Below are 26,430 nucleotides of genomic sequence, written 5' to 3'. Positions count from 1 at the left end.
GATAAATGCGTATGCGCAGCGATGCGAAATCAGCTGCAAAATGAAATTTCAGCCATAAATGCGGGCGCCAAAAAATGGGCTTTAAGGCTTGTCAAGGTAAACGTGCCACGCCCACAGCTAGTTCTGGGTGCGAATTATGAAGGCGCAGCGCCGCCAAAAAAGGGAAAAACAACTGACAGCCCAGTTAATTTCATAAGGCACATGACGTATACGCCCCCTAAGCCCTAGACTCACTCGCTCTGTGTGCACAGAGCAGTCATGCATATTTATACATAACGAGCATCGCTCGACGTGTGTATGTGTGTGTGTGTGTGTGTGTGTGTGTGTTTTATTTGGGGGTTCTGGGCACTTGAACCGCTTTTGTTAACTGACGTCAATCGATTGATTTTGTTGGCCGTGTCATCCATCCCATCTAAATGCTGCCCATTATTTAGCTAACATTCTTCCATATGATACACAGGTGCTACCTAATTACTAGAACAACATACAAATATATACATTTATACATACATATATGTATTTATATATACATACATACATATGTACATCCCTTTATATACTCTCATCAATATCATATGCATTGTCTGTTTTATTATGCAATAATTAAGTACCTTGTTCTTTGTCTACCTTTCGCCCATATCAAGGTCCCACTTCAGCTGTCTGTGCGTTGTCAGTTCAGTCCCATTGGTCTGATTAATGCCTTGAGCCACTGTCTGGCTGGCTCAATTATTGAACAAAAGTTTTACTTTTTTTGCCCTTTTTTTGTTTTATTGTTTTTGGTTTTATTGTCTCTCCCAGTAGTATTTCGAGCTTGGCTTTCCATTATGCTCTGTCGTCACATGTCATAAATGCGTGCCATATCGTCACATATGTCATTCGGTTTTTATGCACTCTCTGATAGCGTTTTATTGTCCATAGCCAATGAAATTTTAATAGCTTTTCCCAAAAACTTCGGCCCCTTTAAATGTGCTCTTTGAATTATCATTTCAGCATTTGAAAACACACGCACACACACACACACATTTGGAACACTCTTCATGCCATTCAAACATAACATTTATTTACCTATTAAGCATTTGAACCCCAACTCCGGAGCTACGGAAGACATAAACCGCTTAGTAGTCGAATGTATTCCTCAGAACTCATTTTATCTCATAATGACTTTTTTCGCTTCTCTTTTATCTTGAATTGGCCAAAGCGCTTTAATGACCTCACAGATAATTTTATTTTATTAACATATATTTGTTTTAATAATTTAGTTTGAACTGATTCCATTATAATGCATTTTATATATAGATTCAGCTACACATATACAAATTTTGATAACCTGATTATTTTATATGATGATTTATGTATAGCTTCAATTAGTAATCTTTTATCTGCTGTCCTCCATTGTTTATCCTCTATACTTCATCGTTTATTTTCTAGCTTCTGTCCCATATTTTACCCGTTTTTCTTTATCTGATATCCGCTAGCCTCTATCCGTTATCCCCTATCCTTTATCTTTTATCCTTTATCCTCTATATATTATCCGGTATTCGATATCCTCTATCCCTTACTCTTTATCCGTCATCCGCTTTTCTCTATACTCTATCCTCTATCCCATATCCTCTATTCCTTATCCCATGTCAGCTATCTACTATCATCAAACCTTATCTTCTATCCTTTATCCTCTGTCTTCTATCCTATGTATATCACATATCATATATCATATATATATAACATAATATCATATCCCAATTACGCTATCCAAAATAAAGTATTCCTTATCCTTTTCTTTTGCCGTTTTCTGATATTACATAAAATACCATATTAAAGTAAATATAGAAATCCGAATCAAATCCCTGTGCGTGTCGATATGCCATCAAAGCAATATTTATTTTTGGATACTTTAATAAATATATAGGTGAATCATATACGTGTAGCTGCTTCGCATTAATTCGCATTTGACAAGGCTATTTATATATAGACATATAATAAATCAACACTAATCAGATAGCTTCAATTACGCGCGTTTGCCTTCTGCCCACACTCACTTCGATTGTGAAAATCAATATGCCCATGATATGTCCGAAGAGATATAATTTCCAGAAGAGCTGCAAGTCGTCGAAGCGGGTATAGATCGGACTCTTTAACGAATCACAGGCCACGGATGGCACTTTTCCAATCATCATGTCACGATAGGATCTCTGCTTGAGCTGCTTCGTTAGGCCCACATTCTGGGAACTCAAAATGTAATCGTTCAAGGCAGCGGCATAGATCGAGTTCTTCTGCAATATCGTATTCACCGGAAACTCTTCGGCCATATGTATATCGTTCGCTTTGCATAGCAATGGGTGCTTATAGTTCTGCTGATAGGCTTCCAAGGCGCTCCAGATCAACGAGTACGTCTGATAGGCATAGCTCGTGTTCAGGCTAAGCAACAGTTCGACCTGATCCTTGGCCACCATGCAGACAGCGTTGGGCACCTTTTTGGTAAAGAAATCCGCTTCGTATTCCGTCTCGATGAGCGTATGCGAGCCATAATCAAACAGGACCGGCAATCGGCTGGCATTCAGCTCGGCATAGTTCTGTATGTGGCGCTCACGCGGCTGCTTGGTCAACCAGGTGCTCAAGGTGGCATTAAATGAGATGTTGCACATGATACCAAGCACGGCCAGCTGAAAGCCCAAGATCCTCACTGACAGCCTACTACGTCTCGCAATGGGCACCGTATGATTGATCAAATTCCGCAAAACATTCAAGTTCAGGACGAGCCGAGAATAGGGAAAATTCAACTTCGATTTTCGGCAACAATATGCCACGAACGTCTCGAACAAACTGAGGCCCACATAAACTGCGAGCAGCTTTAGCATCGACTGCGGCGAAAACATGCGCAAATAGATCTGCCCGATGCTCAGCTCTCGGCCACAGGGCACCACAATCAGGAAACTGACCATGCCCAGCGTTGCCGACCTCTGCGTGCCCTCGGCTTGATGGCGCTGCGAAAAGGGCTGCACATTGGTCACGAAATCCACTTCGCCCCGACTTATCAGCAGCATTATCTCGGGCGTATAGAGAACTCTGTGGGTCTCATTGAGGTACGGGCTCAAGTAGTCAAGTTGGATATTTCGATGCTTGGCAAAGGACTCCATCAGATTGTAGCAGAAGCCGTTGAAGTATTCGCGACCCGTGCGCGGATCGCGGCTGATGAAACTGTTCGGGGGCACGAGCGAGGGTATCATAACGGCTCGCTTGCCCCGAAAATCGAGCCAGTGCTGCACAAAGAGGCGTTCAGTGTTGTTAAGCGTGCGGTTCAGCTCCTCGTAGCTGGGCTGAGGAAATGGCCGCATGCGTAACAATGAAAATTGCCGACTTTTACCAATTAGTATTAGGATATTGTAGTAATAATATCGCTTGGCCTGTCGACCAATTAGATCCAGCAACTCTTGAGCATTGCTCTGCTCGATTTGCAGCCAAATTATAATTCTCGCCTCTCGCATGCCCTCCAGGTTCTTGGCCAATGCGGCAGTCAGCAGCATTGCATCTCGTATTTCACGTATGTAAATCAATGCTAAGGCCTTGCGTGTATAATTGATGACACGAATCACGTTTCGTTCGTCGTAACGCAACACTGGCCAATTAGAGAACGGCCAGTGTTGTAAAGCATCCAAATTAGTTGGCTGCCTACGCTGCAGCAGCAACAACAACGCAATTGGCTCTTCCACATTCACCTGGACCAACAAATTATAGAGCACATCCTCTCGACGCTCCACTTCTAGGCCAAATTTCGACCAAGAGCAGCTGCCAACCGCCCAGAGCAGACTGAGCCAACACAGCAACAATTTCATTTTGGCCATTTGCAATTGACTTTGGTTCTCGCACTGAACTGCGTACGCATGCTTCACAGACCTTTTAAAGGTTTATCGAGCAATCATTATACTGATTGCATTAAAAGCTGATTTAAATATACTCTTTGAAAGTCCATTTGATTGCATTTGCCTGGCATTAACTTTGATAAACATCCACAGAAGAAGAGTGAACATTTTAATGGTGAAAATTTGATTTTAAATGGCATAATTTATGGAAAATCGTTGAAAGTACTTTGTACCCCTTAGCTCTAGTTTCTTTTATCAAAGTCTTAAGACTGCAATATACCCTAAGTCTGAGCATCATAAAGAAATAATGAATAACATTTCACTGCCAAAAAATGTTATATGGATATAATGTAAAATAGTTAACATATTAGTCTTTAAAATATGTGATCTATTTTATATTATATTTATATTCTTAAATTACTATAATAATAATAAATATAAGATTAATTGCATTTTATATTTCGGTATGTAAAACATAAAATTATATTTTATATAAATATTATTTTATAATATTTGAATTTCATTTTAAATTTAAGTATTTCTGTCAAATATATTTTACTATATTTAATTATATTTAACAGTTATTTTATATTTTATTTTAAATATTGTAGGTCAGTATATTATATTTTAATTTAATTATTTTTATGCATTTTTTAGTTAAACATATATTTAATTTTATATCAACATTTAATATATTTATTTTTATTTTTTACTTTTCCTTCATATGATATATTTCTTTATTAAATTAAATAAAAATGAATAATGTATTAATTTTTATGCTTTTCTGAGCTATATGGACTCTTTTATGTGCTCTTAAGCAGCTATAGACTAATGTACTACTTAGCATTATATAAAATGCAATTGCTCACATACATTTGCCCAACCTACTGCCGCATTCATTAGCAACCACACACACTTGCGACACCACAGAACAGCCCCACCCGAACCCAACCTGCCGAACCTAGCTGCTTGCCAAACCCCAAAGTCATTTCCATGCTAAGCCAACACTAATGCCAAAAAAAAAAAACATTTTATCTACTGGGAAATCTCTTTTTGTTTCTATTCATTTTGAGATAAGCTTAAACAAATGCGCAGGTGAGTGCTCGCCAGGTGGAATGCGTTAAATTCCTGTGTAATGCCGGCTGGCGTGACATAAAGCTGCTAATTAACAACAGATTGCTGGGTGAAATTAAGCAAAAATTGCGTATACGCAGCGTGCGCTTCTAATATTAAAATGAGCATGAATTTAAAGTGCTACTTGACAGGAAAAAATACATATATATACAGATATATATATGTATATATAAATATATAGAGAAGAGGAGCCACAGCACGCATGTGTTTAGATAAATATTTAATTAAAGGCGCAATATGCGACGACGCTAATTATGGCCAACAAGGCAAGGACCAGGCTAAGACCAAGACCAGCACTAACTGGCATTTACGTGAATGTCAGCAGATTGTGCCTTATCCGACAGCAAATGCCAGAGCTGCAGCATAGAGAGAAGGAAAGACTAAGAGAGAGACAGAGCGAGAGAGACAGAGAGAGAGAGAGGGTTAAAATTTGTTGTTATTTTGCATTAGAAACTCACTCGAGCTGAACCCTAAACGACATAATTTACAAAAGCGCTTTAGCAGAGTCAGAGTCCAAACCGGTCCAAGCCGGACCCGGATCCGGACTCGAAGGTTTCCGGCTCATTCCAGCTGACGTCCAGCGTCCGGCAAGTGTCAGTTGCACTGCTGTTGGCGGCTGGTGTCGGTCGTTGTGGCAGTTGTGCAACATTTCAAGCGCATTTAATGCGCATAATGTCAACTGCAATAGCCAGCTACAACAACAACAACAGCAACAACAGCAACAGCAACTGGCTAAGAGAGACGGCGTAGAACCACATTTACGTTGTTTCAACTCTCGGCCGAGCTAAGCATTTTGTTTACTGTTTGCTTTGTGGTTGGGCCGTTGCTTGTGTGTACATACCGCTGCCACGCCCACCTTTAATTGAGCAACTTTTGCACATTTAATGCCAACAACAGGCTGCAATTTGCACAGGTAGAGACCAAAGACACACACACACACACACATACACAGCTTAAATGGATGTATATAGCATGTAGTTAGTCTTTGTCTTTGGGGAATTTTCGTCAACTGCATTTTGTGCATAAAAGTTCGCTCAGAGGTGCAGTAGAAGTAAGAGTAAGAAGAAGAACAGAATGTAGACAACAATTTTAAGCAGAATATTAGAGTTGGGCAGAGCAGAGCAGCGAGAGGGGGAATTAGAAGGCAACTAAGTAAATAGAAGAAGAAAGGATGGAATAAGAAGAGCAGATGGAAATAAATAGCAAGAGAGAGAGAGAGTGTGTGATAAAGTGAACAGACTGAGAGAGAGAGAGAGAGAGAGATAAAGGAAGTTCGAGCAGAAGAGATAAAGGCAGAGGGAGCAAGAGAGATAGAAGAAAAAAGAAAATGAGTGAGAGAGAGAGAGAGATAGAGGAAAAAAAGAGAATGAGTGAGAGAGAGAGATGGAAACATAGAGACGATACACAGAGAAAATTAGGAAAGAGAGAGAGAAAAAGAAAGAGAGAGAGACATATAGGTGAGAAGATAAAGTCTTTCATAGAGTGAGATAGAAAAGAAACCTTTGATAAAGGGAAAAGTGCGAACGAGAGAGAGAGAGAGAGAGAGAGTGAGTGATATAAAGAAAAGAACATAGAGAGAGCGTAAGGCAAAGAGAAAGTGACATAGAGTGAAAACAAAAAGAGAGGCAGACAGAATATGAAAAGAGAGATAACTTTTCCCTATACAAAATACTAGCCATTTATATGAAAAATTAATAATAAATATAAATAAAGCCCAACCACCTAACCTATTAATTATATTCACAGCTGACTCTAAAACCCTCTGATAGGACAATAAGCAGGCAAATAGGATTATGCTTGGACTTGGATATCCAGAATTCGCACAGTCAACTCTACGAGAATGTGGCATCAACTAAACTGAGAACAATGTAACATAGAAGCTGAGAATTTGCAGCCGGCAAGTGAAGCACTTTGAGAATGTCACACAATGTAAAATAAGTTTATCAAAAATTCCAGGGCAATCGCATCGACGCTTAATGAAGACGTCAAGGAATGCAACTCAATAAGGAACAAAGCAATTCAATGTTGCTGAACTGTAGAAATTTCGTCAGACTCTCAGGAATGCAGCACAAAGTAGAAAGGCAACTTCAGATGTAATCGAGTCGTAGGGGGTGGGAAAGGCAGGGATCAGTTACCACAGACGCATGCAAGGGCTTGTAAGTCGTTTAATAGTCAAATATACGAATATTTATGTTGAGTGCCAACTAGTAGCTATTTGAGCCAACTTTTGTTATCGTAGCCAAAAAAACAATTTGAATCGAATGTCAATTTGCATTTACCGCAAATTGAACATTTTGAGTGCAGTTAAGTGCATTGCGATGTTAGCTGCTAAAAATACATCACTTATTCATGTATAAAATAACGGAGGCAATTGTGTTCGTTTAATAATTAAATAGATAATTAAATAGATTTAGTAAAAACTAAAATAAAATAAAATAAAAAATTATATATATATAAAAATATCAATATAAATAAAAAATGTTTAATGTGTAAATAGTATTCATTAAATATAATTTCATTTCTAAAAGGAAAAAAATTTAAAAAAAAATAAGTATAAAATTTAAACACAGAATGTTTATGTGAAAATAAAACAAACAAAAAATGAGTCTCTAACAAACATTAGCCACAATTTTTAGGCATTAATTAAAAATATTATACCAACACATAAACAAACATATATGTATTAAAATGATATTGAAATTATAATAAAATAAATTTACTTAAAAAGAAATATAACAAATTTAAAAAAATAATAAAATAAATATACTTAAAAACAAATATAACAAAATTAAAAAAAAAAAAAAACAAACAATTTAACTTTAAGTCTTTCTAAGAAAAATAATAAAAAAAAATTACAAATGTATGCAACAATAAAAAAGTAAATAAATAAATATTAAAAAAATACCTCACTCAGATAATAAAATGTGAAGTGAAATCGAATGAAATTCCTTATTATATTAAATCTTAAAAATAATCATTTTATATTGTAGACACTGTGTAGACCTTTCCCAGAGGGTTTAATCAACAGTTTCAAGCTCTTGAACACGTTTGGGGCAATTGACCATTAACATATATATTCCAGTTAAGCAGCAGCAACCGAAACAAGTTTGAAAACAAAATAAATACTAAGCACACACACACACACATATACACCCTGGAGTACACACACACACACACACACACACACACACCTAGAAAGCTTAACCTTTATTGATATAAAATTCACGCACGTAAGCAAACAATTTGCTTCAAACCGACAAAAAAAAATTACTAAAAGGAACAAAAAAACAAAAACAATATAGAACCTAATAAAAATAAAACAAATGCCACAACAAAAATTGCACACATTTTTCCACTCTATATTTTTCTTTTCCTCGTTTTTGTTTGTGTGCGACTGAATTTTCCCGCAGCGAATTTTGCGGCGGATGCGATTGCGGATGTGGATGCGTCTACGGATGCGGAATCATAGACGAGTGCACAATTGAGTCGACGTAGAGCTGGCAACACCTAAAAAGAGTCTAAAACAAAAGCGACAACAACAAAATACGTACCATGGATTGGCGGTAGACGTTGTAACTGTGAGTGTGAATGTGTGTGTGTGTAACAGAGTGTGTGAATGTGTGTGTGTGTTGGCTTTGCCTGTTGGCTTTTATGAGCTGCAAGTTTTGGAGTTTCTTTTTGGTTTTTTCTTCTCTTTTATTGGCGTTTATTTGTTGGCCGTTATATTTGTTCTAGATGTGTGCAAACGATGCCCACAGGACACACTCGAGCGAAGGATTGCGCGAGCGCGACTGCGACGACGACGGCGACGGCGACGACGGTTACGGCAGAGCGACCAAGCATTATAAAAGGTTAATAGCAACTTGTAATAAATCGCCGTATGCAGCCAGATTCGCTTGAACTTTGAACCTTACTTTGGCGCAGTGCGGCAAACGAATCGCTGCTTGCGGTAGGCTTCGAGCAGCTTCCAACGATACGGCGCACATAAATAAGACAAACTATTCGGTATACAACTCGGGGCTGGCTACCTCCAAAAAGATCTGTGTCAAGCTGCACGCAGTTCGCTTATTTATTTATTTATGCGCACAAGACACAGCGACACAGTCCGAGACAGAAAAGGAGAGGGAGAGAGAGAGAGCGATAGAGCGAGAGACACACGCCAAGACAGCGAACGCGAATTGACAGCAGCCAACGAGAGCGACGTGAAATGAGAAACAACAGCAACAACAACAATGATTTTATTGCCACTTATATGTTTAGGCCGAACTAAAGCCAAATTAAATATTTAAGCCAAGCAGCTACGAGTTCGCTACAATTGATTTATATGCAATAGACACACACACACTCAAACAAACGCACGCACACAGTGACACATTTAATATTAGTTTTATGTCCATTAATAATACACTTGTTTCTTTGAGATTTATGGCAACTGTTGCTAGCAATTATTACAATTTCTTTTTTTTTAGTTTTCTTTTTTTTTGGAAAAGTTCTGAAGAAAAGCGTTTGTGAATTTGTTGTGCAGCGGCTAAACTATATATTTATTAAATTATTTTAAATTTACTAGCAATTTAAATTTTTCAACTTTCATTTTTATTTTATAAATATTTTAAAATTAATTTGTGTATTCCACGACAATTTATAATTGAAGTAGTCTTGTTCTAAATTTAATTATATTAATTTATTTATTTTTAATATATTAATTTTTGATTTTTATTATTTTTAAAATTAAATCCGCTAGTCAATTAAATTTTCAATGAGTTTAATTAAATTTAATAAGCAAACATTTGCGCGAATTTCAACATTTTTATTTAATTATTTTTTTTTTGGCACGAAAAAATGTCACGCTCACGCACACGACACGAAGAAGACACGCACGCACACACACACACGCACGCTGGCACACGCACGCACACACTCCGCTCTGTGTGTGTGTGTGTGTGGTCGGGAAAAACGTTTGAAGGAAATTGCTTGAACAGGCGGCCGCACACAGATGACGAGTGAAAATCACATGTTTCATGTGCAAAGTATAAAAGCAAACTAAAACCCGATGTCGCCGCCAAGCGACATCGACATCGACATCAGCCATTGTATAATGCCCCGAGAGCTGTTAACGCTCGAGCCGAGCGCCTGTTACATGCGGCGTATGCGTAACATCGCAGGACATTCAAACAGATTGAAAGCAAAGACGCTACGTGAGAGCTTTTACTGACCAGCAGAGAGAGAGAGAGAGAGAGAGAGCGAGCGAATCTGAAAGCTCGCACTGTTACAGGCAGCTCTGTTAGCAAGCTGTTAAGTTAACAGTTGATGCTATTGAGGGACATTGCGCATACAATTAGCTGCCGGCTATATATAAGCGTTTAATAATTTATGTATTAATAAGAAAATTGAGCAGGAAATATGAATTTGTCAATATAAAATTTGAATACGTTATTTATGGCGTGATATGCGATGAGCATCATAATATCTGATATGCAATTAAAGTGGAACAGCATAAAATATTTGATAAAATGTGAGCATTCATATATAATATAAACATGAATAAATGGTAAAATTTAAACTATATTTTCAATTGCAAAAAATAATGCAATACAAATATAATATAGTTTAAGAAATCATAAATATCAGATAATTTAAATAAGATAACTATTTTTATTTAATTAAAATAATATAAATTTAAGATAAATAATTTATTTTGTAGAATATAAGTATATTAGTAAATTATAATATACAACAAATTATAAATAAATTTTATACTACACATAAATCTTATTATTAAGATATATATAGTTTTAAAGAGAACTTATATTTAAATCAAATCCACTCCATCATTAGATTTTATAAATACTTTTATCTATTTATACTAATATGTTATTTTAAATAACAATAAATGTGCAATTATTATACCCGCTTTATTAAAGTTGTTTCGTATGCTTTTTGCAGCCATTCATTAAAAATGAAAAAATATTTTAATATATTAAATACTGTAATTAATATATTTATGAGTAATAAAAAAACAAACCACTTTTATATTTCCCAATTATTAGAGTATTCCCATTGCCCTTGCAATTTCCACTTGAACTAGACAAACGATTTCACTGCAACAACTCTGAAACAAGCACAACAACAAGAACAACAACAACAATGAAAACTTGTTAACAAGCTGAAAGTCTAATTAACGCTAGACGTTGTCATATTTATGACCGCAGCTCGACATTTATTCGAGTGTCATGTGGTGCGAGCAGACAATGTGCCAGCCGCAGCGACGACCGCAAATCATTTAAGGCTCTAATTAAATTTAAAAGTCCAACAAACAGTCACAGCGTTTGCCACTGTAGCTCAACAGGTGGCGCCACAAGACGCATGCAAATATTACATTAATTGACAGTGAGTCGACCGCACACACACACACACAGAAATTGCTTATCAACTGTGTAAAAATAAACCTTCTTGATATTTTCTCTATTCGCTGAACAATAAAAATATATTAAATGTTATTTATTTAATGGAGTGTGGCATATATTGCCATGCAATTCAGATAAAATGACAAATGTAAACAACGATAAATGTCATAATGCCAAAGCCAAACAGAAACAGCGTGTGTCCAGATGGGGTCGGGGCGCTGGTAAAGCAAAGCAGAGCAAACCAAAGCAAGGCAAAGTGAAGTAAAGTGAGGCCAAAACAATGTAGAAGAGCCCACTGCTGGACCAATAAATCAATGTGAAAGGGCAACAGCTATATATTGCCTTTTCCTTTTGGCTCTAGGCACAGACGGAGGCTAGAGAGTTACGCCTGAATTCCATTCGAAATGCCAAACACAGCAGCTGGATGGCCACTCAAGCAGGCCGACAGGAAGGCAGTCGGCCAATAGGCAGAGTGAACACGCAGGACAGCAGCTGCCTTGAGTCAGAGACAGAGCCAGGACAAGGCAAGGCAACTCAACTCGAGTCAAGTCAAGTCAAGTCAAGTGTAACGGGCTGGCATTGACAATGCCAGGGCGAGCTGTGCGTTGAGTGCTGAGTGTTAACATACTAATATACACTTTGCATCTTAATCGTCCTCTGCCGTTAGAGCCTGTTAGCATGCCAACAGTAAAAACAACAACAGCGACAACAACAATAACAATAGCTAACATTATAGCTATCTGCCTGCCTTAATGCTGATGACAATGATAGCCCAGCGTAGGTCCTGGCAAAGGATGTCTGCTCCTTACGACTTACGCCAATCGCTTTGATTGCGGCCTACATCTACTTCGACTACAACTTTGGCTGCTGCTGCGTTTATTGTTATTGTTCTTGTTGCTTATTGTTTGGCCTATCATTATTATTGACATATTTATGCGATAATTGGCTGATTATTTTGTTTTATTATTGAAAATATTTTATGCATAAGTTGGCCTGTAGCCCCAATTGACAACTTAAGCAGATAGATTGCCAAACTTGGCATCATTGGCATCGATGAGTTTAAATATTTACTGCAATAATTGGAAAGGAATTTGAATTAACTGAGGCTTATTGATATCTATAAATTATTTTGCGCATTAGCATATATTTCAAGAAAATCGAATTATGTAATATTTTAAAATACTAATATTAAAAATATATTTAATTAAATTAAATTATTATGATATTATTTTCCTTTAAAATTAGTATTCAATTCATTAAATAGAAAAATTCATGGAAGTGAAAGAAAAATACTTGAAATCCCATTAAAAAATGTACAAAAAAAAAATAAATAAGAAGATTTATTTCTTATTTATTTAGTGTTAAGTGATTCTGCATTTAACAAATAAAAAAATCCTAAGGCTTGTATGCATATATATAAATTCGATGTATTTACTATTTCATTTTAATTGTTAAATTTTTATATACTTTTTTAATTAATTTTTTTATTTTTGTGTTTTTTTTTTTTTTTGTTTTTTTTTTTTTTTTCTTTGAATAACTAAATAAAATCAAAATTTAATTGACTTGTACTTGAGCAATAATCCAAAGCGCCATCTGTTGCAGGCCCTGGCAAAGTACACGCGCAATAGAACTCTACACAAAAAGCTCGAGCACTGCTCACACTCAACAAAGCACACAGAGTGGGGAAACACAGGCAGAGGACAGCCGTTAACCAGACGCAACACATTGCATATGTGTGTGAGAGAGAGATTGCACAGTCTGGCAACGCTGCAATAGGCACAAGCTCTCGTTAGCGCTCACGCAGCGAATAACAAGCACAAAGCAGAAAACAGCGCAAACACGTGGCCAGCTAAGAGTGCACAGAGCACAGCCGTTGAAGAGAGCGCGAGAGAGCGATTGAAGTAGTAACAGCGGCCGCCGTTAACGTCGCAGTAGCAGCGCTGCAAGCAGCGCAGTTAACAGACAGTTCAAAGGGATTTTTGAGAGTAGCGCGTGTCGACGTACATATATGTGTAAGTGTATGTGTGTGCGTGCAGCGCATTATGATGCGTAATGCTAAGCGTATATATTTGTCTGGACGCATAGATGATTTGGCAACCGGCGCCACACCCCATAATATACAAACCCAGCTCCTCGGTTACCCAAGGTCATTTGAGATGTGCTCTACGAAGTGCTTTGCCATTTTAGTCTGAACTGTTGAACCGGCGGCCTTCACCTGCTGCACACGTTTTGCCACAGATAACAGCCAAATGCAGATTGCAGCAGCAGCAGCAGCAACTACAACAACAACAACAACTATGTTGCAGTTGTGGGCGCGACCCCAAAACTGGAACACATTAAAAATTTGCCATCAGCTTTGGCGCTCGTCGCTAATTAATTGCAAACACGCAATGCGCCAACTGTAAAACGGAAATAAAATTAAATTAACTCACAAACACACACGAGTAGAAAATTTTCTTATTTTCTCCTTGTTTGAAATTTAATTTGTCTTAAGCTTGTGGCACAATTCCATTTAATACTTGTTGCTGCGCTGGCATTGAGCCATTAAATGCTATTAATTATTTAATCAAATCTTATGAGGTGCCCGGGGCCAGCGTCGCGACGCGTACAAAATGAGATTTTTAGGGCAGCGCCTGAGAGCAGGCAACGACATTTTTCAATTGAATTCACACAAAGTGTATGTGTGTAGGTGTGTGCTCGTGTGTGTCTGTGTTTTATTTTGAATAGCTTCAACATATTAAGCTAATTTCGTTTGTCGCCCAAATTTTTGTATAAGCTTTTTGATTAGATCAGCTTCAATATGTTTTTAGATTAAGAATTTGCAATATTTTTGCTTGCATTTAAATCGGTTTTTAGCCAAATATATTCCATTCCTTATAAGATCTGTGCCATGGAAGGCCCCAGGCACTGCGCTCTGTCGCATATGTCCGCAATGCCAACATGCTTTGTGGCAAAAACAACATATGGAAAAAAATACATTTGTATTTGCTCTGTCAGCAGCTGTTGCCATAACATAATATTCCCCTATGACAGCTAAGCTACCCTCTGAGGCAAAGGTTATGCCAACCAAACGAGCACAGAGCCTTGGCTTATGTTTTCATATATTTTAATCAGCAATAATTTAAAAAAAATTTCTACATTAAATGAAAAAAAAAAAAAAAATTAAATTAAATAAAAAATAAAATAAAATAAAATGAATAAAATTTATTTTTGAAATATTAATTATAATTATAAAATTAATTAATATCTGTTCATATTTTATTTTCAAAGAATTGCATATATATTTAAAATAAATATATATGCATTTATTTATTATTATTATTATTATTCGACACCTTTTTTTTATATATTTTTATATTTTTATGCACTAAATATAAGTACATAAAGTAACTAATATTTTCAAAATTATTTTGTTTATGAAAAAAATAAAATAAAATAAATATTTTTAAATATTAGATTAAAATTTCAAATTGTATATTATTTGTATTTATATATGTATTTTTTAAATAAGTAAATGATAAAAACACTTAGACTCACTCGAATCAATAAGTCAAAATACCGAGCACTACATCTAGGATCAATCTGCAGTGTATGCAGAGTTAAATCCATATCAAAATCTTTATAGTTCGTTCAACAAATTTATCTTATATGATAACAGCTAAAGGTAATTAAAAACTTCATTAATTAGAGCACACCTTACAATTCAAATAAACTTTTTCAACCATAAATTATTCCCATTTCCAGAGAGAAACGCCTACTCCCGAAAAAAAAAAACATAATTTACTTCCAGCGAAACTCTTTTAACCATTTTAATTGACTTGTACTTGAGCAATAATCCAAAGCGCCATCTGTTGCAGGCCCTGGCAAAGTACACGCGCAATAGAACTCTACACAAAAAGCTCGAGCACTGCTCACACTCAACAAAGCACACAGAGTGGGGAAACACAGGCAGAGGACAGCCGTTAACCAGACGCAACACATTGCATATGTGTGTGAGAGAGAGATTGCACAGTCTGGCAACGCTGCAATAGGCACAAGCTCTCGTTAGCGCTCACGCAGCGAATAACAAGCACAAAGCAGAAAACAGCGCAAACACGTGGCCAGCTAAGAGTGCACAGAGCACAGCCGTTGAAGAGAGCGCGAGAGAGCGATTGAAGTAGTAACAGCGGCCGCCGTTAACGTCGCAGTAGCAGCGCTGCAAGCAGCGCAGTTAACAGACAGTTCAAAGGGATTTTTGAGAGTAGCGCGTGTCGACGTACATATATGTGTAAGTGTATGTGTGTGCGTGCAGCGCATTATGATGCGTAATGCTAAGCGTATATATTTGTCTGGACGCATAGATGATTTGGCAACCGGCGCCACACCCCATAATATACAAACCCAGCTCCTCGGTTACCCAAGGTCATTTGAGATGTGCTCTACGAAGTGCTTTGCCATTTTAGTCTGAACTGTTGAACCGGCGGCCTTCACCTGCTGCACACGTTTTGCCACAGATAACAGCCAAATGCAGATTGCAGCAGCAGCAGCAGCAACTACAACAACAACAACAACTATGTTGCAGTTGTGGGCGCGACCCCAAAACTGGAACACATTAAAAATTTGCCATCAGCTTTGGCGCTCGTCGCTAATTAATTGCAAACACGCAATGCGCCAACTGTAAAACGGAAATAAAATTAAATTAACTCACAAACACACACGAGTAGAAAATTTTCTTATTTTCTCCTTGTTTGAAATTTAATTTGTCTTAAGCTTGTGGCACAATTCCATTTAATACTTGTTGCTGCGCTGGCATTGAGCCATTAAATGCTATTAATTATTTAATCAAATCTTATGAGGTGCCCGGGGCCAGCGTCGCGACGCGTACAAAATGAGATTTTTAGGGCAGCGCCTGAGAGCAGGCAACGACATTTTTCAATTGAATTCACACAAAGTGTATGTGTGTAGGTGTGTGCTCGTGTGTGTCTGTGTTTTATTTTGAATAGCTTCAACATATTAAGCTAATTTCGTTTGTCGCCCAAATTTTTGTATAAGCTTTTTGATTAGATCAGCTTCAATATGTTTTTAGATTAAGAATTTGCAATATTTTTGCTTGCATTTAAATCGGTTTTTAGCCAAATATATTCCATTCCTTATAAGATCTGTGCCATGGAAGGCCCCAGGCACTGCGCTCTGTCGCATATGTCCGCAATGCCAACATGCTTTGTGGCAAAAACAACATATGGAAAAAAATACATTTGTATTTGCTCTGTCAGCAGCTGTTGCCATAACATAATATTCCCCTATGACAGCTAAGCTACCCTCTGAGGCAAAGGTTATGCCAACCAAACGAGCACAGAGCCTTGGCTTATGTTTTCATATATTTTAATCAGCAATAATTTAAAAAAAATTTCTACATTAAATGAAAAAAAAAAAAAAAATTAAATTAAATAAAAAATAAAATAAAATAAAATGAATAAAATTTATTTTTGAAATATTAATTATAATTATAAAATTAATTAATATCTGTTCATATTTTATTTTCAAAGAATTGCATATATATTTAAAATAAATATATATGCATTTATTTATTATTATTATTATTATTCGACACCTTTTTTTTATATATTTTTATATTTTTATGCACTAAATATAAGTACATAAAGTAACTAATATTTTCAAAATTATTTTGTTTATGAAAAAAATAAAATAAAATAAATATTTTTAAATATTAGATTAAAATTTCAAATTGTATATTATTTGTATTTATATATGTATTTTTTAAATAAGTAAATGATAAAAACACTTAGACTCACTCGAATCAATAAGTCAAAATACCGAGCACTACATCTAGGATCAATCTGCAGTGTATGCAGAGTTAAATCCATATCAAAATCTTTATAGTTCGTTCAACAAATTTATCTTATATGATAACAGCTAAAGGTAATTAAAAACTTCATTAATTAGAGCACACCTTACAATTCAAATAAACTTTTTCAACCATAAATTATTCCCATTTCCAGAGAGAAACGCCTACTCCCGAAAAAAAAAAACATAATTTACTTCCAGCGAAACTCTTTTAACCATTTCGGTTCTGCAAATAAATAGACTTTCACTCTTTAAGCACCTCGGCCCGAAAGTAAAAGACATTTGGACTGCTCGTTATTTCAGCTGTCAGGCAGCTGTTGTTTCAGATAAAAAATAAAATACACAAACAATGCCAAATGCTGACAGGCGCAGTTAAAGGCAACGCATGGCAGCGCAAGCCGAGTGCGACAGGCCACATATCATTTACACACACACACACACACAGACACACACGCACAGGTAAGACAAAATGATGGCGACAAAAGTTGCTCGCAAAGTGACAACAATTGCCACGCCCACACTGACTGCTGACTGCTGACTGTCGTGCCGCCTCCTGCTGCCGTTAACATCTTAAGCAGGCGCAGCCCGTCAACCGCATGTCACAGACAGTTTGCCTACCAAATTAGATGCAAAAAATGTTTCACATTTTATATACTAAATGTTTTTTTTAGAGAACTTCTGCTGCAGTTCCGCTAGCAAATTTTATATTGCTTAGACTTTGCCCAATTTAAGACGCTTACAATTAATGCCAGGCAACTAGGTGCCCTAATGGCGCATATTACTCATACGTACCGTTGCGCTCATAAATTACATACAAATGTTTATGGCCAGGCCAACAGCTTCCTAAGACCAAAAGCACTCACCTAAAAAGATAGAGAGAGAGAAAAGAAAATGAAAGTCGTTTTAGATATATAAATAGAAAGTTGTGTGGGAATTGTAAGAAACAGGGGAGAGCTCGCTTGACCAGGGCCAAGTAAACACCTGAATTGGGGGGCGTTGCTAAAAGGTTGGGGCCAAGCAGCTTAACGGACGGAAGCATGCTGTTAATGTTTTTCAATAGCTCTTGATATATGAGCCACAAGTGTGTGTGTTTTTATATACTCGATGAGGGTATGGACATGTATGTGTGTGTGCTTGTGTGTGTGTGGGTCTAAGTGTCTCGGGTGTTGTGTTTTCTTAAAGGATTTTATGTCCTTGCTGTGTGACAAGCATTGTATTGCAAAGCAATAGCCACACAGAAAGCAAAACCATGTATTGCAAAAGTTTATTGAGAAAATTTAAATTTCCTGGAAATCTACTAAATATTGTAAGACATTCAAGGAGAAGCTCTTTGAAGATTAAGCAGGTACTGAGCAAAATTCAATAAGCCCTTAAAGGGATTTATTTTGTATTTATTATGATAATAATAAATAATTTAAAAGTATTAAACAATTTGTTATATATGTATATATTTTTTTCATTTAACAACTGCAGTTTTAAGTTTATTTTATTATTTTAATTTTTTTTTTAAATATATGTTTAATGGTAGCTTAAATTAAAAAATACTGCCAATGTACTTTTTATAATATAAAAAATTAAAACATTTAATTTTAGATAAAAAATATTTATTTAAATATTTAAATTTTATATATAAAATACATAAATCTAAAATTGAAAATTTTATATAAAATACAGAAAATGTAAACTAAAAACTTTATATAAAAATAACAGCCCAAATGTTAGTAAAACAACAACTTTCTTCTTTAATGTAAGAAATGTAACTAGTTTTATGTTTAATGCAAATATTAAAAAAAAAAAAAATAATAATAATAAATAAATAAGCTAAAGAACACAATTGATTTTATTTAAATTATTTTTTATTAATTTTAAATAAATAGGAATAAAATATAATATATATAGTAAATTGAAACTGTGTTTTGTATAAAATTAACAAATAAAATATCAATAAAAAAAAAAAAAAAATTTCTGTAATAAAAAGAAATCAAATTATTTTTAAGCATACTCAAAATATTTAATAAAAAACAAAATTAAGGGACCTCCAACTGCAGGCTTTTAAAAGTAATTAAAAGGTATTAAAAAGCAACTCAATTAATGATGGGCTAAAAATGCCCTAGCTGAAAAGAACAGCCGCCGCTGGCACAGGCCTAATTGATGTTTATCACTGCAATCAATGTCTGTCAGTGCAGCCGTTGACATAGAGACAATTAGCTGGCGGCGCACATAATCACCTATCAAAAGGTGTCGATGCTGCAGCAGGAGCAGCAGGAGCAGGAGCAGCCATGATACTGACAAAAAGCGAGCATAATTGAGTTATTTACGCTAATTGCCACACACACACACACACCAACACCAACACACAGACACACAATCTATAGGTGGCTTTCAGCTATAGACATAAATTTCCAGAGCTGTGCGGTGGACCGCAAAGTTTGCACAGCGCACGTGACTGCCAAAACAGGCAAACAAGCTGAATGAATGAACGAATTACAGATTGACTGACGGACTGACTGGCTGGCTGACTGCTTGATTGACTCACTGACTGCCTGCCTGACTGCCTGCCTGCCAGCCTAGGCGTCTCAACACGTCTGGCAGCCACGTATCGCTTGAGCCTTGCCCATATTTCATATTTCGTACAAATTATAGACCGAGTGGGAATTGGACGGGAGGAAGGCACAAAACGTCGCCTGCTTCCTGTTGATGTGCGCTGCACATCCGCTGCCAGACTGCCGATTGCCACAAGCACGCACACACATACACACGAAATTACTGTGCACGTGGGCGTGGCAGACAGTGAAATGCACAAGCCCCTCCGGCCAGGACAGACTCAATGCCTCACTCTGCCGCAATGCAATTACAAACATATTCAATTTTCAACATTCTCCACAAAATTGATGTGTTGAACTGTTTGGGTGAGGGACGCTTGAGCGGTGGGCGGGGCAAGCGCATGTAGTAGCGGCGTCTCTTGTTGCATGTGCGGCAGTTTATTTCATTTGTCTGTCTTCATTTTTGCTTAACCAAGCGCAAGCTTTTAGCTACGGAGGAATTTTTAAGATTAAACTAGATAATACATTATTGTAATATAAAATCTAATATTTACAAAAAAAAAAATGCATAATAAAAAAAATATATAATTTTTGGGATCAAAGCGAAACATATATTATTTTACTTTAATTATATTAAAACAAAACAAAAAAAAAAATCTTAAAAAAAAAACATAAACAACAACCATAATAATTCTATTTTAAAATATATTTTCTCTTTTGCTAAAGCTTTGGAAAAAAATTGCATATTAATGTATAATATACATATATATGAATGTAAAGGAATTCCTACCAAATTAAAAAGATAAAAATCAAAATTTTAAATTTCTTGTGCATTTTCAATTTCAATGCAATTAAACACCTTGCAATACATCTCAATTAAATTATCGCCTCATCAATAAAAATTTCGCAATTTACCATGAAAAATTCATTTCATGCGTGTTAAGTCAGCTTTTATACGGCACACATCCTGCCACAGGATGTGATTGATGACAGCTCGCCCTCAACTCTGTGCACATAATTTGAGCAAAGTCCACAAAACCACACAAAAAAAAAAAAAAAAAAAAAAAAACATTATGATAAATTCAAATCAAATGCGGCATACAAAATAAAAAACATCTCTATAATTTATGTAGACAAAATAATCTCACAAATTGCGGAAACACAATTTTTGACTAAGCTCATTTGGCAATAAGACTTTATCTCTGCTTGCTGGCCCATTCATCAATATTTATTTGCAGCCTTGACTCTTAGCCGGGCTAATACGCATTAATGTCGGCACATTGACGGCCATGGCCACGCCCACTCAATACCAGTGAGTAAAAACGAAAATGTTCGTTAAAGTTCGCTCAGCCTGGCGTCAAACGGCATTAAAGCCATAAAGTGTAGCAAAAAAGATTGAGCCATAATCACGCAGACAACGGGATAACAGGACCATAAACTTCAAGTGCTTCAACCAAATTAAAGTGGCCAACAGCCTGTATCGTCCACAGAATTCCATTTTAGCTTTTTATAGAGGACGCAGCCATCCGCACAACATGGCGTATGCGCAATTCGCCTTGAATTTGCCAAAGCGTCTCAAATTTAATTTGTTTTGCATTTATGCTAAAGAGAAATTAACGCCGAAATGTGACAAATAAATACATTTTATTCAACGAAATTAAAAGAAGAAAATGCAATAAAGTATGTGCGATAAAATAGGCAAGGAATTTTAAAAAAATATATATATATATTTTATTAAAGAAAATGTTTGGAGTTTTTTGCATGCAGATAAATTAATTTTTTTTTCTTTTTTATTTATTAAATTTTTTAGAGAAAATAAAAATAGATAAATAAAAATAAATAAACAGAAATAGAAAACCGATAAATAATATAAAAAATATTGTTCTAGAACATTTTTTATCGTTAAATATAATAATAAAAAAAAGGCAATATTTATAATAGAAGTAATAATACCTTCCATTTCCATTTTTTGTTTATTTTTATTTTTTTTTTTTTAATAAATAGAAAAAAAAAACAACATTTCCAACGTCAATAAGTTAAATATAATTTTTGGAATATTCTTAGCATTAAATTATGATTGAAATGTATTAATTTCTTTCTCTCTAAATTTGTATAGATTCAAATTTTGTCTTCTTATTTATTTATTTATATATTTTTATTGCATTGTTAAATATAATTTAAAACAAAAAGAAACGTAGTTGTAAGCCTGAAAAACACCTTATACATACATATACACTTTAAAGCTTAAGTGTATCCTTAAGGATTTTCTGAAAAACAAACTCTTTCAGTTTGTAAACAGCTAAAATAGCTGAGGCAAAAGTAAAAAATAAAAAAATAAAAAAAAAGCAATAAAAAAAATCAGCCTGGGTAAATAAGTAAATTTCGAAATGGCTTAAAAGTGCGCTGCGATAAGCTCTGCCTTTATGCGCCATGAAATGAGAATAACAATAACGGGGGCTGAGTATCTGCTTGTGGCAGCTATGCGCGGCGAAATAAAAGCAAATATTTATGAAACCTTTATCAGAATTTTTATTTGTATTTTCGTTTATTTTCCTTTATTTTATTATTTTATTTTATTTTTATTTTTTTTTATTGTCTGCGACGTGCTGAAAGCGAGCTATGATGAAACCCTTTCACGTTTTCAAGCTGTCAGAATTGAAAACGAGATGCGCCGACTTACCTCTCATCCAGACGCATGCTGCTGCGACTTATGTCACTCCAGACGGACATGGAGCGCGGTCGCTGGAAAAACGATTTGGAAAAGCGTCGCACCGCCGGCATTTGTTGCGGCGGATAGCCGGCCAAATCGTTGAGCTCCTCGTGAAAGTTGACATTGCGCGCGTTGGCGCCGCGTGTGGGCGATGCTATCGATGGCATCGAATAGCTATTCGTATTCGTTTGATTATCGTCCGACATGCCCAATGCTGTATAACTAACAGATTGCAGATTGTGTTGTGTCATCTCTCAGATATGTATTCACTGATACTCAGCATGCACTTCACCAATTGCACTTGCACAATTTCCACAGTCTTTTCGCATTTTGTTGAACATATTTTTGAATATTTTTGATTTTGTTTTCTTTTTTAACAATTTTCACGTTGCGTTCGTTGCCTTGGCATAGCTCGCTTTAAACTAAAAATTGCAATGGAATATAGCAAAGGAAATATGTAATATGTAAACTATGCCAGTCACACATTTTAATTGTTTCTCATTGCGTTCTTAATGCAAAATGCATTCATTAAACGCAATCAACTGGCAGCGGCTCTAGTAAATGGACAACAATTGACTTGGTAGACATGCGAGACAGTGATAAATCGTTATGAACTCTGAGCTCTCACTCACTCTCCCTCTCTCCCTCTCTCTATCTCTCTCTTTCACACACTCTCTATCTTTTCCTATCATGTTGTCTAATTGAGTGCAACATGCAAAAGTTCAGCAAGTCAACTGACTCTACAAATCCATCAAAACAATTTTGGGTCTTGCTCAGTAACTTTGCGAAAGTTTTTTAATTTGCTTTCTTCATTTGTCACGTTTTTGTTTTCTTTCTTTTATTTTCCTGTAGCTCGTAAACACGTCGCCAGGCCAAATTATATGAAATTTGAAATGAAGGCATTTTAAATGCTCATGAATTCGTGATGAGCCTTTTGCCTCTGCATATCTCTCCGCCACTCGGAGGTGCGCCTATTTGTGCGTACTCTCCTTGTCACCCATTTCATATGCATAATGATAATTCACAATGGCTTAAGTACACCCAAGCATGCACACACACACGCACAGTCCCACAAACACTTCCTCAAGCATTCAGCTTGTATAGATGAGGCCGCCGGAATACCCCTAATTAAAGTGTTACGCACTTTTCAGTTTCCACTGTTGCCCCAATTTCATTGCTGCTGATGATGATGACGCTGCGGTTATATACCCTGTACATAGCTATATGGGAGGGTATATATGATAATGAATACATAAGAGCTGTGATATTCTCATATTAAGCAAAAATCGAATAGGAAGGCATTTATTAAGAAAAAAAAAAACATTAGATTTAATTTACAATAATTTTTTTGATCTGTAGCATATAAATAATTATATTAATATATTATACAAAAATAATAAATACATTTTTAATATACAAATTTTAATATCAAAATTAAAGGCTAAATATAAATTATAAAAAAATATATATAAATAAATAAAGTTATATTAAAGATTATTAAATAAACATATATAAATAATTAAAGTTATATTACTTAAATAATCTCAATTCACATAAAAATCAGGTAATCCCTTTAAAAATATAAGTTCAATAAATTTACTACATCTTCCTCATATATAGGATATCCTCAAGTTAAAATCTCACTACTAAACTGAAATTCTTCGCTAAATGTTTTTAGTGTAGCATTTCGTTTCGTATTATATTTCGTATACTTTATGCCATGGCTACATAAAAATTTCTTTTATACGGCCACTTTTTAGCGACTCGACTTTTATTTTCCTATTTTAAGCAGACAGCACTCAGAGCACCCACAAATGGCAGATGAAGCTAACCAGTTGTACAGCGTTTTTCAGGGCATGATCTACGAAGTCCTAAAAGAAAATGTTGCAAACTTAACAGAAAATGGCAAAAAAAAAAGGAAAAAGGGCTATAAATGGAGCTGCATATTAAAGAGCCTCAGCGAAACGAATGAGCATAAACAATGGGCAACGCCCTTTTTGGCAACGATGTCTTTAAGCAAATGAAAAATGGAAAAAAGGCGCGTTAGATGTTTATGCAAATATTTTTAGAAGTCAACAGCAAGGAATACTAATGGAATCTAAACTTTGCTTGCAAATGCCAAGAGAATCTATCATAGATTTTTGTATTGATTTTTTATCTAATAAAGAATAACTTGAAGGAATGGAATCAAGCATTAATATTTCATTTGCTATTTTGCTAGACAGTTTTAGATATATTTATTACGTAGAGTATCTGTTAGTCCAACACTCCCACTCTAATGCACTTTTGGTGTTTATGCTTTGTGTTGGCGACGCCTTAAAATAAATTCAAGTTGAGCACGCGACTCACTTTCAGCTTTGCTGCTTAGCAGCTCCACTTCACAGCTCAAAATTGCCAGACAAAAGCAAAAGCAACTCTCTCTATATATACGTATTTTGTGTATAGTTTAGTATTATCATCTAGCTATAAAAACTATGTATGACTGGGCGTGCGTGTGTCTTTGATATATGAGAGAACATTATGTGCAGCTTATATACCCTGTGAGCAGCTAGAGAAAAGTTGTGGAACTTCAAGAACAATTGTATTATATTTTTCTCTGTTACTATTTTTGCTCTATTTTACTCTATTAACTAAATATTTTATAAGTGCTTTTTATAATTTTTTAAAATAATATATATAATATATATCGATAGATTTTAAGTGCTTTTTTCGACATCCCAGCAGGCGAAAAAAATTAATAAATAAATAAAAATATTGCTGGCTGCTCTGAGCTTTTTTTTCAAACCAAGAAAGAATTCTTTGGCTATTAATATTAATTTTTTTTAGCGTTTGAATTTGAATTTATTTGTTTATGGTTTGTTTGATTATTTTGTATATTTAATTTTATTGTTATTTTTAATTTATTTTTTATATTTAATTTAATTTTTATATTTAATTCAATTTTTATATTTAATTTAATTTTTACATTTAATTTAATTTTTAATTAATAAAATTTTATAATATAATTTTTTTTACTATTTAATTTTTTAATTAATTTATTTTTTTTTTTTATATATATTTATTTTTTCTTTTATTTATTTTTGTATTATTTTTTTATTATTATTTTTTTTTTTTTTTTGTAAAATATTTTTTTTTTATATCTTTTAATAAATTGTCCCACTTTATTCCTATTCTCGCAACACATCTCACACATGCAACAGCTACCCTTCCGTTCACGCGGCATCTTCTAGCCGAGTAGCCCTTGACATTTTCAATTATTTGCTTATTTTCATTGTTGGATAGCAGCCAAATGGCAAATGCTGCAAGCAGCAATCAGCAGGCAGCATATCAAACAGTTTAATCACGATTGCAGCTGCCAGCAAGGGTGAAACTCGAGCTGCTTTATATGTATGTATGTGTTTACTCTACTCAACATTAATCCTTGACATATGCAGAGCGTGCATCGATGTGTGAGCCCTGATGGCCTTGGCCAGTGAGTAGAGCTAAGGCAGCTGCACAGCCTTATCAATTAATGAACTTGTCGCACCTGCTGCAGTGCTGCGACACATCCGCTCGCTGCCGCTGGGTGCGAACAGCTTTAGAAATATGAAACATGTTTTGTATGCCGTGACTTCCGTCATTTGTGGGTCGGCATATGTAACTGCTGTAGCTGTTACCTTTTGCCATTTACCTTTGCCTTTCACATTTACCTTTTATATTCATGCATTCCTCTTTCTTCTTTCTGTTCTGCCTCTATTCAGCCCTATTTAAGGCCATCTGGCATTGCGGAAACGCCATTTCGTTAGTGACTGAGTAAACAGGCATTCTGCTTGGGCTTGAGCCTCGATGGGCTCATAAATGCCAACAACAATTGCCGGTCGGCTGTGTGGCCAAACGCACATAAATAATTCGCTCAACAATTTCAACGAATAATGAATGCGCTCATCTTTGCGCTGTAA

At 35.4% G+C, this 26,430-nt stretch overlaps 2 protein-coding genes across 2 annotated transcripts in view; both read right to left on the bottom strand.

Moving 5' to 3' along the window:
* The window catches only part of SLO2 (slowpoke 2), a 119,610-nt gene that overhangs the window by 81,771 nt on the left and 11,409 nt on the right, over positions 1-26,430 (bottom strand). The window contains exon 2 of the mRNA XM_089262380.1: positions 22,463-22,914. Coding sequence (XP_089118506.1) covers positions 22,463-22,743 — 281 coding nt within the window. The 5' untranslated portion in view covers positions 22,744-22,914. The remainder of the gene's footprint in view (positions 1-22,462; positions 22,915-26,430) is intronic.
* Positions 747-4,092, bottom strand: Ir47a (Ionotropic receptor 47a). The gene has a single exon (XM_089262009.1). It carries the CDS (start codon positions 3,837-3,839, stop codon positions 1,992-1,994), a length of 1,848 nt encoding a protein of 615 aa, XP_089118135.1. The 5' UTR covers positions 3,840-4,092; the 3' UTR covers positions 747-1,991.

Source organism: Drosophila navojoa, chromosome 5, assembly GCF_054131105.1.
Source record: "Drosophila navojoa isolate 15081-1374.11 chromosome 5, UAZ_NAV_1.0, whole genome shotgun sequence".
Taxonomy (NCBI): domain Eukaryota; kingdom Metazoa; phylum Arthropoda; class Insecta; order Diptera; family Drosophilidae; genus Drosophila; species Drosophila navojoa.
Note: the sequence above shows the minus strand (reverse complement) of the source record. Positions and strands in the feature narration are given on the sequence as shown.